At 49.1% G+C, this 14,104-nt stretch overlaps 1 protein-coding gene across 29 annotated transcripts in view; it reads left to right on the top strand.

Annotated features, from left to right (window-relative positions):
• Positions 1-14,104, top strand: part of CAMK2G (calcium/calmodulin dependent protein kinase II gamma) — a 62,183-nt gene that overhangs the window by 35,905 nt on the left and 12,174 nt on the right. For 11 of the 29 annotated variants that reach the window (XM_007962969.3, XM_073019041.1, XM_007962982.3 and 8 more), the window contains 2 exons: positions 1,059-1,102; positions 12,852-12,920. In XM_007962969.3, coding sequence (XP_007961160.1) covers positions 1,059-1,102; positions 12,852-12,920 — 113 coding nt within the window. Of the gene's footprint in view, positions 1-1,058; positions 1,103-10,095; positions 10,129-12,851; positions 12,921-14,104 lie in introns of all 29 variants that reach the window. The other 18 variants (XM_007962977.3, XM_007962993.3, XM_007962983.3 and 15 more) reach the window with 4 other exon arrangements.

Consider the following 14,104-nt stretch of genomic DNA (forward strand, 5'->3'; position numbering starts at 1 on the left):
GAGGGTGGCAGCAGTAGTGACAACGATGGTGGACACTTACTGAGTACTTGCTATATGCCAGGTACTCTGCTAAGTGCTTTTCATGCATAATCCCACTGGATTCCCACCACTGTTCTGTGATGTCGACCCTACTTTATCCCATTTTATAGATAAAGAAATTGAGGCTCAGAGAGGTTAAGTAACTCACCAAAGGTCACACAGCTGGCAAGTGGTGGAACCAAGATAAAAACCCAAGGCAGGCAGTCCAGGTGGATCAGACAGTTGGGCTGATTCCATCTCCCTGTGCCTCCCAGACTCTCCTCCCCACTGTCTGCTGCCTTCCTGTGGCCTTTTGTGGCCAGCTGGTATCACCAGCCTTCTGGCACAGAGCTCATCAGCCTGGAGCGTCACCCCATGCCTGGCTAGAATCTGTTTGACAGCTCATTATTCTGCCCAGTCCTTCCTGCTCACGGGTCCAGAGAGTGGACACTGGGGAAAAGGGTGGCAGCTAGGACCCAGTGAACCTGGTGAGGACCTGCCCAGTGAAGGCTTCAACCCCCTGGCAAAACCCTCCTGTAGGTGGTCCTGGTTTCTGTATCTGTGTCTGTCTGTCCTCTGGTCTCCTGTGTGAACTGTGACACTCTGCTTCTTGAGAACACTCAGGAGATGTCTTGCATCCTTGCAGTTTGGCCATCCAGAGAACTCCCATGGCACCTAGGGATGGAGCCCTTACCCTTTCACCCTGGCACTCTGCTTCCAGGCCTGGGTGGAAGCTGTCAAAGGCAGAGTCCCCAGTGTCCCAGGCAGCTCCAGTACTGAGCATGGTTTCTCCTCTAAGTGCCGTGCATCCATGCCCTCTTTCATGCAGAGGAGATCCTGAGGTGCCACCCTGAGGGCTCTGACGCCACTTGAGATCGCCTTCTTGCCAAGAGGCTATAGGAAGTGCCTCTTTCGGGGGTTTCGGGAGATCCTTGGCCCCCTTGTCAGACACAGCACTCTCTTGTGGATCTGGCTGCTGGACTTCAGGTGGGGGAGAGGGTACAATGCAGGAGACTTGATTTTCCTCTTTGTTTTCACAGCTGCCAAAAGCCTATTGAACAAGAAGTCGGATGGCGGTGTCAAGGTAAGCGTCTCCAGCCTCTGAACAGACTGACCTCTTTATCCCCGCAGTCACTATGGGAATTCTTGGCACCTGGTTCCGCCTTTCCCAGGGAATCTTCCTATCCTTGCTACTCTGGTTTAAACCAGATGCCTTTGTGCTCAGAACAGAAGGTTTTGCTGGCCTGAGAGGGAAGTAGGGAGGTATTTTTCCTGGCCCTAGCTGGATGGGAATGACTCAGGGGAAGTGATCCAAATCATAGTTTATACCAGAGCTGAATCCGGAACCTGACTTCCACATGGATGCTTCATCTCCAGGGCTTGACTCTGGGTTTTTTAGGTCATTTGGTTATCTTTTTTTCCTTTTTATCACAAACCCTTTTAATCAAGTGAAAGCCAAGTTTGACTGAGTGATTTAGGTAGGGTATGGGGCTTGGAACCTGAAACCACTCTCCTTTTGGTCTTTTTTCTTCTCTCTACAACACTTTCAGATCCCACTGAGTGCCAGAGCCTCGAGCTTTCTTGATGCATAGGCTCCTCAGGAAAAGGCAAGGGCCATGGTGGATCACGGCTTGTTCCCACTGGGTGAGGGAGCTTTTCCCATGGGACTGGGGCAAGAGGAGGGACCTGGGACTAACCAGGAGCCCTGCTGGGAATGGCTGCTTGGCCAAGGTAGAGGAGAGGTGGCTGGGGCTACCCATAGGGCCCAAGACATTCTGTAGATGCTTTGGGGAGAGAAAGGATCCTGGGGCTAGGGCATTGGGTAGGAGCTCATGCTATCTTGAAGCCTCCCAACTTAAACTCTAGACTAGATTTTCACTGGACCTTTTCCCAAGATCTTGCATCCACAGCTGAGATACACACACGCGCCCTGTTCCCTCCCCACTCCCTCCTCTTTCCCTTATTCTCTGCATGCCTGCTTCTGTGTCCTTCCACTCCTTGCAGGGGAGCTTGGGCTCCACGCACACCCTCTGACATGGAGCTGGGGGCATCGTGCAGTCCCCAAGCTCTGCCCCTGAGCTAGATGGATGGAGCCAGGTGAGGAAAAGGGGCAGGTTTAGTTGGAGAGAGTGTTTAATAAGTACCTGTCCGTCAGAGGTCCATGCAGCATTCTGTTCTGAGGGGTACATAACAGAGGTGTAAGAGCGGGTGTGGCTTTCAGTCGCCATAGGAAGGGGGCCGTGCCCTGGAGTCAGCTGAGCGCTGCTAGTGGACCCACGTGAGATGGTTTAGTCCAGGAAACTCATAGGAGAGAGCTTACTGGAGAAAGCTGCAGGGACATAGGTGAGACTCACTTTGCAGTTTTACTTTCTGCTATATGTTTTCTTTAAATTAAGAATATGTGCCAGGCTTCGTGGCTCACTCCTGTAATCCCAGCACTTTGGGAGGCCAAGGCAGGTGGATCACCTGAGGTCAAGAGTTCAAGACCAGCCTGGCCAACCTGGTGAAACTCTGTCTCTACAAAAATACAAAAATTAGCCAGTCATAATGGCCGGTGCCTGTAATCCCAGCTACTCGGGAGGCTGAGGCAGGAGAATGGCTTGAACCCGGGAGGCGGAGATTGTAGTGAGCCAAGGTTGCGCCATTGCACTCCAGCCTGGGCAACAGAGCAAGACTCCATCTGAAAATAAAGAAAAGAACATGCCATTTCTGTAACTTAAAAACAAATTATATGTGTATGTTCTCTTATATATATTGATGTTCTCTGCCCAATGAGAACACAGGGTGTGTGGTAGAGGGATGTCAAAAATATGGTTGGATCAGTCTTATCAGGCAGAATTGGAAGTTTCTGTGTCAGACCATGGGAAATACCGTAGGCTATGGAGCAGGGAAGCTATGGTGAGAGTGCTGATAGAAATGATTTGGCAAGCCGGGTGTGGTGGCTTCACTCCTGTAATCCCAGCATTTTGGGATGCTGAGGCAAGAGGATTGCTTGAGTCCAGGAGTTTGAGACCAGCCTAGGCCAAACCTTGTCTGTGGGGAAAAAAAAAAATTAACTGGGCATAGTGATGTGTACCTGTAGTCACAGCTACTTGGGAGGCTGAGGTAAGAGAATTGCCTAAGCCCAGGGAATTCGAGCCTGCAGTGAGCCAAGATCAAGCTACTCCACTCTCCAGCCTGGGTGACAGAGTGAAACCCTGTCTCAAAAAAAAAAGAACAAAAAAAAAGATACCTGCCATGCCCCTGGGAGTTGGGAAGGCAAAACTTAATCCACCTTTTAAAGTGTTCACAGTGGGAGAGACACAAGGCAGCTACTGGTTCTCTGCAGTCTGCTAAGGTCTCAGGGAGGTGTGCACCCAGCAGGTGCTGGGGGAGCAGACAGATAAACATCCAAACCAGGACAGAATCTTCCGGAAGGAGACAGCCCAGGAATTGAGCTTGAGGGAGTAGCTGGATTTTGCTGGGTTAAGGAGCAAACAGGAGGGGAGGGATATTCCAGGCAGAGGGAAGAGTGCATGTGAAGATACACGAGGTTGAAACAGCATGATGATTCTGGGAACTTCAGTATCTTCTTTGTGGCTGAAGGGAAGAGCAATTGCGTAAAATGAGACCTGAAATAAAGCAGTGACTGCTGAGGTGGAGGGGAGAGGATGGATACAGGCACCATTACAGAACAAGTTTCCAGCCAACCTTTCTAGATACTACTGGTCTCAAAGATGAAGGTCATGTGCAGCCATGTAAGATTAGCCCAAGGAGCCAGCTCAAACCCTGCACATCCAGGGCCCAGCTTGGAATTCATATTCTGGAGGCCTTGGCTGGGAGGCAGAATCTGTGAATTTTAACAACACTTTCATGCATCCAAAGCACATGAAGGTTTGAGAGTCTGGTAAAGGCAAAATTTCGGGGTTATGTGTTAAGAAAGGGCTGGAACAAGAGTCGGCAAAGAAACAGGCAGGACAGAGAGGTAGGGGAAAAACAGACGTGTAGCAGCAGCAGCAGCAGCAGCTCTTCCAGGAACCCTGAGGATGAGGGCTGGGCAGACACATCATTAGGTAAAGGCTCTAAATGAGGACATGTGTGGGGAACCTAGCCCTGCAATGTGTTATGTGTCTGACCCTGATACGTGCTCAGTAAATAAGTTTTATGCCACATTCTTTTGAGAAAAGAGCTTCAATATTATGGTGGGAACCAGAGGCTAGTGACCACCTAAAATTAAAAGGCCAACCGCATATTCATAGCAGTTGTGATGGGAGGGGTTGATATTTTTATTGAAAGAGTTTCTATAACAAATAATTCCTCTTAAAACCCAGTAGAAGCTGGGCACGGTGGCTCATACCTGTAATCCCAGAACTTTGGGAGGCCGAGGGGGGCCGATCACTCAAGGCCAGGAGTTCGAGACCAGCCTGGCCAACATAGTGAAACCCCGTCTCTACTAAAAATACAAAAATTAGCTGGGTGTGGTGGCACATGCCTATAGTCCCAGCTACTCGGGAGGCTGAGGTAGGAGAATCACTTGAACCTGGGAGGCAGAGGTTGCCGTGAGCCAAGATCATGCCACTGCACTCCAGATTGGGGGACAGAGCAAGACTCCATCTCAAAACAGACAAACAAACAAAAAACAGTAGATAGATGATCAAAGAAAATAAACTGACAACCTGAAAACGAGGAAGTAGAACTGGATGACAAATGTGGAAAAATTTCTAGCCTCACTAGTATCAGAGAAATGCAAATTGAAACAAAGTGCCATTTTTGGACTCTTTAGCTAGTGATGGTAGTGAAAACCAGAATGGTCCTTTCTAAAACAGCCTGCGTGTCAAAACCATAAAAATGCTTCTACCTCTTTTACCCTGTTAATTCTACTTCTGGGAGTTTTTCCTAAAGAAATAATTCAAAATAGGGAAAAGCTAAAAGCAGAAAAATGTTGAACATGACATTATTTATAACTGAAAAGATTGGAGGCTGGGCACAGTGGCTTATGCCTGTAATCTTAGCACTTTGTGAGGCCAAGTTGGGAGGATTGCTTGAACCCAGGAGTTTGAGACCAGCCTGGGAAATGTAGTGAGACCCCATCTCTAAAAAAAAAAAAAAAAAAAAAAAAGCCGAGCTTGGTGGAACGTGCCTGTAGTCCCAGCTACTTGGGAGACTGAGGTGGGAAGATTGCTTGAGCCCAGGAGGTTGAGGTTACAGTGAGCCAGGATCACACCACTGCACTCCAGCCTGGGTTACAGAATGAGGCTCTGTTTAAAAAAAAAAAAAGAAGAAAAAAAGAGATTGGAGACAATTTGAAAAGCCAGTAAGGAGCCAGCCACAGTGGTACATACCTGTAGTCCCAGCTACTCAGAGGCTGTGGCAGGAGAGAATTGCTTGAGCCCAGGAATTTGAGGCCAGCTGGGCATCATAGTGAGACCCCCAGCTCTTAAAAATGTTTTTAAATTTAAAAATAAAAAGCTCTTTTAAAAGCCAATAAATGACTAAATAATTATGGGAAATCTATGTAATAAACTATTAAAAAATTATTAATTTTCATGACTATAGGGATGTTTAAGTGAAAAAGTGCAGAAATGTTTTATATTAAGTGAAGAAAGTGGCATATAAAGGAGTACAGACAAGCCAGGCACGGTGGTTCACACCTGTAATCCCAGCACTTTGGGAGCCCAAGGTGGGCGGATCACGAGGTCAGGAGATCAAGACCAGCCTGGCCAACATGGTGAAACCCTGTCTCTACTAGTACAAAAGTACAAAAATTAGCTGGGTACGGTGGCACTTGCCTGTAATCCCAGCTACTCAGAAGGCTGAGGCAGGAGAATCACTTGAACTAGGGAGTTGGAGGTTGCAGTGAGCCAAGATCGCGCCACTGCACTCTAGCCTGGTGACAGAGCAAGATTCTGTCTCAAAAAATAAAATAAATAAAGGAGTACATACATTATCATCTAAATTTGGTTTGAAGAAACGTGTTTGTAGATATTTATTCAGTATATAATATGTGGATAAAAAAGGAACTGGAAGAAAGCCCACTGAAGTGTCAACAGTAACTTCACCAGGTGATGGGAATTTGAGAAACTTTTTTTCTTATACATTTTTCTGTATCCTACATTTTTCATCTAGATTGTGCTCTACTGTTATCAGAATTTTTTAAAAAATATATATATATTTTAAAGTAAAGCCTAATACCAGGTGTGACAGCTCATGCCTGTTAATCCCAGCTACTTGTGAGGCTGAGGCGGGAGAATTGCTTGAACCCAGGAGGTCCAGCCTGGGTAACATAAGCAAGACTCCATCTCAATTAAAAAAAAGAAAAAAGAAAAGAGATAGGGCATATGCTTGTATTATTGTATGTTATAATGATATCTTTTTTTTTGTTTTTTTGAGACAGGGTCTCACTGTGTCCCCCAGGCTGGAGCATAGTGGTCTGATCTCGGCTCGCTTCTACCTCCACCTCCTGGACTCAAGTGATTCTCCCACCTCAGCCTCCTGAGTAGCTGGGAATATGAGCATGTGCCATCACGCCCAGCTGATTTTTGTGTTTTTAGTAGAGATGGGGTTTCACTATGTTGCCCAGGCTAGTCTTGAACTCCTGAGTGCAGGTGATCCGCCCGCCTCGACCTCCCAAAGTGCTGGGGTTATAAGCATGAGCCACCACGCCTGGCCTATAATGATATCTTAAAAGATTGCTTTCTTTTTGTTTTTTGTGGTTTTTTTTTTTGACAGAGTCTCACTCTCACCCAGGCTGGAGTGCAATGGCGTGGTCTGCTCACTGCAATCTCCGCCTCCCGGGTTCAAACAATTCTCCAACCTCAGCCTCCCAAGTAGCTGGGACTACAGGCACATGCCACCATACCCGTCTAATTTTTGTATTTTTAGTAGAGACGGGGTTTTGCTATGTTGGCCAGGCTAGTCTCGGTCTCCTGACCTCGTGATCCACCTGCCTTGGCCTCCCAAAGTGCTGGGATTACAGGCATGAACCACCACACCCGGGTGACTGCATTTTTTAAACAGACTGGAAGATTTTGCTAGGAGTATGAGTGATTTTCCCATGCCCCTTCTGTTTTCCAAATTGCTTGTGTTGTGGCTGCAGTCCTTTTATAATATGAAACAGGTAAATAACAACTGATGTTGTGGCTGCATCAAAGGGGTGAGAAACGAAAAGGAGAGGACAAAGCAAAAGAGTTTGACCTTTCCAGGCTCTCCTGAAAGTCAAGGTTTTGATCAATGTTATGAGGGAGGCCTGTGAAGTAGCTAAGACGGTCTTGAGCTTTCAGCATCATGGATTCTTCTTTTAGATCCCATCTTCCCTTCCCAAATCCCCCTCCTCAATTCCTACCACTTAAGTGTCCATAGAGCAATTTCTTTTTAACTGTTCAGAAGCTTTCTGCAAGATGTTCGAAATACTAGCGTTGGTTTGAGCAGCCAGTCTATCTTGTGCTCTTGATTTGGGGGACTTGGCTTCTATTTAGATTTATTTGAAGGTGGATGCCAGTGACCCAGGGTCTGTGGAAGAGTAAGAGCCACTTGTGAGGATAAGACTGAAGAGGCCACAAATTCTCAGATCCTGAGAGGGTAGGACAACTCGTGCCTTCTGCTAGTCCCAAGGCCAGAATGGCCATCCTATCTTTAAAAAAGAAAGTTATTTCCCTAAGTACTATTTGAATTATTTTGTTTAAATTAAGTATGGGAAAGAGGTTTGAACCCTTTTCCAGCTTAAAATTTTAAATAAATATACAGTTTTTAAGTAAAAGTGAGATATGATTCTTTAGAAATCATCTGGCATTTAGCCCGGCATGGTGGTGTGCACCTGTAGTCCTAGCTACTCAGGAGGCTGAAGCGGGAGGATCCCTTGAGCCCAGGAGGTTGAGACTACAGTGAGCCGTGATCATGCCAGTACTTCAGCCTGGGCAATAGAGCAAGACCTTATCTCTAAAAAAAATAATAAAAAGACTTCACATTCAGACAATGTGGTAGTGTGCTGGTTCAGAAGGAGCCCAGCTATGCATGGCTAAGGGCAAATCCCTGAAAGGACGGACAAGGAAATTGAAAAATGTTCACTAACCTGAGAAACAGTCTTTGGAAAAAGGTGATCTCAGGTTCTCATGCAGGACAATTTAGGAAAAAGAGAGCCAGCCAGGAGAAGGCTGAGAACTTACTCCCCATTAGTCAAAAATCTGCTTTAAGTCAAGATCCTACAATGGCCTTTGACAACAGGGCCGTGAAAATTACCAGAACCAAGCCTGGGCCTGGTGAGTGAGTGTCTGCATAGAGTTCTTGCTGCTGTGATTCAGTGCAAGTTAGAAACCTATGCTCTTCTTTAACCTGGGGAAAACCAACGTCCGCAAACCCAGCTTACTCAGCAAACGATCGATGGTGGCCTGTATGCTAACTATAAGGCATGTTGCTAGGTACCGTGGAAATTCTAAAGAGACATAAGATAAGAACCTTCCTGAAAGCAGTAACACTTTAGTTGGGTAAAGGGATAAGGAGATACACACACACACACACACACACACACACACACACACAGCTACCTATGTTATATATATGAATATAAGGGAACTCTCTCTTTTTGAGGGATAATCTTAGAAGTAAAATCTCATATTTGAGCATATTTAAAAGGCCACTGTAAGGCCGGGCGCAGTGGCTCACGCCTGTAATCCCAGCACTTTGGGAGGCCGAGACGGGTGGATCACCTGAGGTCAGGAGTTTGAGACCAGCCTGGCCAACATGGCGAAACCCGGTCTCTACTAAAAATACAAAAAATTAGCGGGGCGTGGTGATGGGCACCTGTAATTCCAGCTACTCAGGAGGCTAAGGCAGGAGAATTGCTTGAACCCAGGAGGCGGAGGTTGCAGTGAGCCAAGATCACGCCACCGCACTCCAGCCTAGGCAACAGAGCGAGACTCCATTAAAAAAAAAAAAAAAAAAATTAAATAAATAAAAGGCCAATGTAAAAGAGGCTTAACTATATTTAGGTTTTTCTTTTCCTTTAGATCTAATTCTAAATTATGGACCATTGTCAATATTTGTAGCCTCTTTCATTGATTATAATAATAATCCTTGAAAATGCCTTCTAAAGAATGCTGGCCCCGTGAGAGCAGGAGCAGTTTATCAGCTGTGTTTACTGTACCTGAAACAGCCCTCAGTGTTTGCTGGACATTGTTAAATGAATGTGTAAAAGTTGAATGACAGACGGGCATATTCTGGGGGGACCTTACCGCCAGTGAGCTAATGACGACATTCATAATTACCCTTCACCTTTTAGATGCAGTCCTCTGGGATATATTTTTAGCGTTCCACGTGGTCTTCATCTTGATGCGTCTGTTTCACATGTGAACGTAAAGTTCGTGAGCATTTAGTTGAGGCTGGGGAATCACTGCTTTCAACATTCCTTGTGGCTTACATCCCTGCATTTTTATGATCACTGTAGTTTTAATCACTGGCACTCCTTCGTTTCCATTTTCCACGAATTGCAAAATGCTATAAAAAATTCAAATACTGTAAACAAGCGTGGCTATACCAACAAAGGAAGGCCAACATTTAACTGCTAGGTGATTTTCAAAGCTCAGCATCTTTATCTAAAAAGCATAGTAGGGGTGCAGCAAAGTCAGAAGTCAAATTTTATTAAAGCTGAGGACAGCCTATAGTAGCTTTTGCTTTTTCCCTGGTGGCTGCTCACTTGAATTTCAGACAGTTCTAGTAATGAGAGAAAATAAATAACATTACAGGGTGAGCTAACCCTATGAACCCAGACCTGTAAATTTGTAGCGAAATGATACTTCCTCTCACAGACTTGTGACTTAATCTCCTTAAGCGGCTTTTTCTGAGCAAGGCTGAGACATCTCAGAAGACTAAATCTGTGTCTATGAACCTGACTGCAAAAGAGTTCTTCCCTCCCAGGGTCTAGAGAGTATGAGTGCCTGTCAGTCCATGTGCTGTTTAACCCTCTGGTGCTGGACTCCGGGTCTCCCTCCGCTCTTTTCTCCCCGATGCAGAGCCCATGCTGGTGCGCTAACCTGCAGCGTCTCTGTGCTTCTCTTCTTACCTCCTCTTTCCCCTTCTCTTTCCCTCTTGCTGTGGTGTGTCCAGAAAAGGAAGTCGAGTTCCAGCGTGCACCTAATGGTGAGCCTTGCCTGCCCACCCATCGCCCACTCCATGCTGCCTGTGCCCGCCTGCCAGCCACGCAAACCCGTTCTGCCATGTGCGTGTGCCTCACTCATCCTCACTGCATGTCTGTGCTGTGTGGGCAGGTGTGGCCTGTCCTGCCAGGCGGGGGCCATTGCCCAAGGTCACCCAGTGGCCTAAAAAGTGGGCATTGGAAGGGGTGGTATGGCACCCCCTGCTGTGGAGTTTGGACAGCCCCCAGCAGCCCAGGGTAGGATGTGAAGCTGGTAGGGACCTGGGGCAAGCAAGGGAGAGACCCTCACTCGCTGTCACCCAGAAGGAGAGGCCCAGGCATGAGCAGCTGCTTCCTACAGACTGGCAGCTGGAGGGCAACTGTGTGGTGGGCAGAGGAGCTGGTTGCAGGCTCCCACTTGTGAGTCTCGCTCTCCTGGCTCTGCCCCCATGCAAATCCCATTCTCCAGCTGTGCCCAGTGGTTCATCCTGCCCATCCAACCCTCAGGGGAACAGCTAACTCATCTTTCTCACAGTACACTGGGCACCAAGGGCAACACAGCAGCCTGAGTCATTATGAAACCATCCATTAAAACCAGAGGTGGGGGCCAGGTGCGGTGGCTCACGCCTGTAATCCCAGCACTTTGGGAGGCCGAGGCAGGCGGATCACGAGGTCAGGAGATCGAGACCATCCTGGCTAACACGGTGAAACCTCGTCTCTACTAAAAGTACAAAAAATTAGCTGGGCATGGTGGCGGGCGCCTGTAGTCCCAGCTACTCGGGAGGCTGAGGCAGGAGAATGGTGTGAACCCAGGAGGCAGAGCTTGCAGTGAGCTGAGATCGCATCACTGCACTCCAGCCTGGGCGACAGCAAGACCCCGTCTCAAAAAAAAAAAAAAAAAAACCAGAGGTGGGGCCACTTGGGTGACATCCCAGCCCTCTGCAGGTTTTAGGGGCACCCTGGAGTCTTTGCCCCCTGTGAGGGTCTTGGCCTCAGCTGGGATTTACAGGTAGGGCAGCCCTCTCTTACCAACCCCAAACAGGTCAGCATCATTCACTGAGCTAGGTGGGCTTTGCTGCTTCTTGGTGGGAATGGAGACAGCAGAGCTCCTGTGAGTTTAGAGCACCGTCTCACTACTCCTGGGACCCCTCTTCTCTAGCCTGCCGCAGTCTGTGGAGTCTTGTTCAGGGAGTCACTTGGTGCCTGGCTTGAGGTTCCATGCCTAGCCCTGGGTTTGGGGATGTCTGAGCCATTGATAGCAAGCTGGCAGTGGACAGCCTTAGGTCTGGTCCAAGAGGCCTCCAGGCAAGAAGTAGGATGCTTTCTGTGTATGTCCTAGAAGAGAAGACACACATTCTAGCTGTCAGTGTATCATCTGTGCCCTGTGCAGGGATGGTAGCCACACATTTGTCCCACCTCCTATTGAAGAATTTGCAGGCATCAGGCTGCTTCTCAGTGGCCCCCAACCCCACTGGAACTCAGTGAGATTGAGTATGCTGGTTAGGGAACTTATCAGAGGCAGAGAATATCACATGGATATGGCTCCCTGCCCTGGAGATCAGCCTCCTTCCTTCCTTCCATCTTCCCCTTGCCCCTCCCTTGTTGTGCCCCTCTGTGTAATGTTTTTGTTTGTTTGTTTTTGTTTTTTTGAGATGGAGTCTTGCTCTGTCACCCAGGCTGGAGTGCAGTGGCGCAATTTGGCTCACTGCAGCCTCTGCCTCCCGGGTTCAAGCAATTCTCCTGCCTCAGCCTCCTGAGTAGCTGGGATTACAGGCATGCACCACCACGCCTGGCTAATTTTTGTATTTTTAGTAGAGATGGAGTTTCATCATGTTGGCCAGGCTGGTCTTGAACTCCTGACCTCAGGTGATCCACCCGCCTTGGCCTCCCAAAGTGCTGGGATTACAGGTGTAAGCCAGCGCGCCCGGCCACCGCCATGTAGTTTTGAAAGGCAAGGAGATATCCCTGGTGGTCATGGTGCTGTTGGGAACGTTGGCCTGTGTGTGGCCTACTCTGTCCTGGAGGCCAGATTCTGGGACTACAGCCACAGCCCCTCTGGGTTTCACCTGCCCCTCCCCGGAATACTGCCCTTACTTCTAGCCGATCAGGCCTAAGATTTGTCAGGCAAAAAGGTGAACAGCACAGCCCTGACTCTGCTCCCTGAGGTCAGTGAGTGCATTTTGGTCTGAAATGGACTTCCACCCCCATCCTCTGGACACCATCTCTTAGGCCAGGCATACTTTCTTTTCTCCTTTCTCTTTGTTTCAGGCTTCGAGCTGGTGTTGTAAGATAAAGGTGCTGGGTTGAAAGGGCAGCAGGAGACTGCCCACAGATAGGGGACCAGAGTTTCTGAATTTTGTTCTGCTTTCTTGTAAATTACCCCCCCTTTCCCTGTATAGTGGGAAGAAGATCTTGAACTTCTTTGGGTCAGGTGTGGATTGTGCAATGACATGGCACCTGGCATAAGCAGAGATTTCTGGAGAGATGCTTTAAAACAAGGCTTTGGGCTCGTCCCGCCTTGAGGGTGCCCCAAGAGCTAGGTCTCTGGGTCCCACAAATACTTCCTCCGATCATCTCTCCAGCCATCACTCCCATCTGCACAGCGTTATGGAGGCCACCTCAGGCCTACCTCCTCCAGGCCAGGCCAGGGGCAAGGGAGGTCTGGGAGTTGAACCTGAGTGGCCTTGGGGACTCTGGAGGAACTAAACCATCTGTTTTCTTGTCTCAGCCACAGAGCAACAACAAAAACAGTCTCGTAAGCCCAGCCCAAGAGCCCGCGCCCTTGCAGACGGCCATGGTACCTCCTGACTACAGCTTCTCCGCCTCTGCCCCCGGCTGCCTCCTGCCCCTTCCCTCTTCCTCCTCTTGTGCCCCCTCCCTGGCCTCCTGGGCCTGTTCCTTTCTTGGTCCCCATAGAGCAGACTGCTTTGTGTGCCGCCCTGTATGCCCCTTCCCCTTCATTGTCCCGCCTGGCCGCACTCCGTCCCGCATGGCAGAACTGCTGCTCCTGCTCCTGCTCCTTTCGCTGGTCGGGGGAAGAGTGATCAGGGCTCTCAGCTGAACCTCCCAGGCCCAGCCCAGGACCCCCAGTGGGTCTGCTGTGGGGGCTGGGAAGGTGAGTTGCTTAGGAAAGGAGAGGGTAGGAGCTTTCTTGGGACCTGAACATCAGTTCTTGGAGGCCTCCTTGTAAAACCTGCCTCAGCCTCTCCTTTGCAAAGCCAGAAACAGGAAAGAGGGCTGGGGTCCCCACCTCTGGATGGTGCTGAGGTCTCCAGGCTCCTGGAGTGCCTCATGCTAGCTGAGTTCTCTCTGGGCTCCTCCAGGGGTTCTGTGTGCTCTTGGAGCTCCCTCTGCTAGTGGTGGCTAAATAGAGAGTCAGCAGGGGGGTGACTGGGAAAGAGGGAGGAGTGATGGTGCCTCCTACTCCCCTCCTTCCTGCGGACCCTCGTGCCACCTGACGTGGCGGTATAGGGCCAGGAACTAGGGAAGGCAGAAGGTGGGCGCAGTGGGCGGCTCTCTGGGCTCAGCTTGCTGAGGGGGATTCCTGTCCTGGCTGTTTCTGGGAGACCTCATTCTTCTTCCCAGTGTACACCCTATGATGAACACTGTGGCAGGGCCCGGCCTGTGCCCTCAGTCCCACAGCTCCTCCAGTGTACCTGCCCCGTGGGAACCCCATGTGGAAAAAGTCCTCAGAACTGACAGGAATCAGGGACAGAGGCCCTTGCTGTCTCAGCCTCCTGGGCACCTGCACCTGCCAGGCCTCTCTTTCTTACCAGCCAGTGCTGCTGCCAAAATCCAGGGCTATCCCAGCTGCCTGGGACCCCAGTTGAGCCAGACATTTTGTCTTCTGGAGATGGCTGGTGGGCAGGCCTCAGTGGTCATCACAGGGTCTGTGGGAGTCCTGGGGTGCAGATGGGGCTCCTCAGGGAAGAGCCATAGTCAGTTCCCAAGTTGGAAGGGTAATTTTCATCTTCTCTCACA

This window comes from Chlorocebus sabaeus, chromosome 9 (genome assembly GCF_047675955.1).
Source record: "Chlorocebus sabaeus isolate Y175 chromosome 9, mChlSab1.0.hap1, whole genome shotgun sequence".
Lineage (NCBI taxonomy): Eukaryota > Metazoa > Chordata > Mammalia > Primates > Cercopithecidae > Chlorocebus > Chlorocebus sabaeus.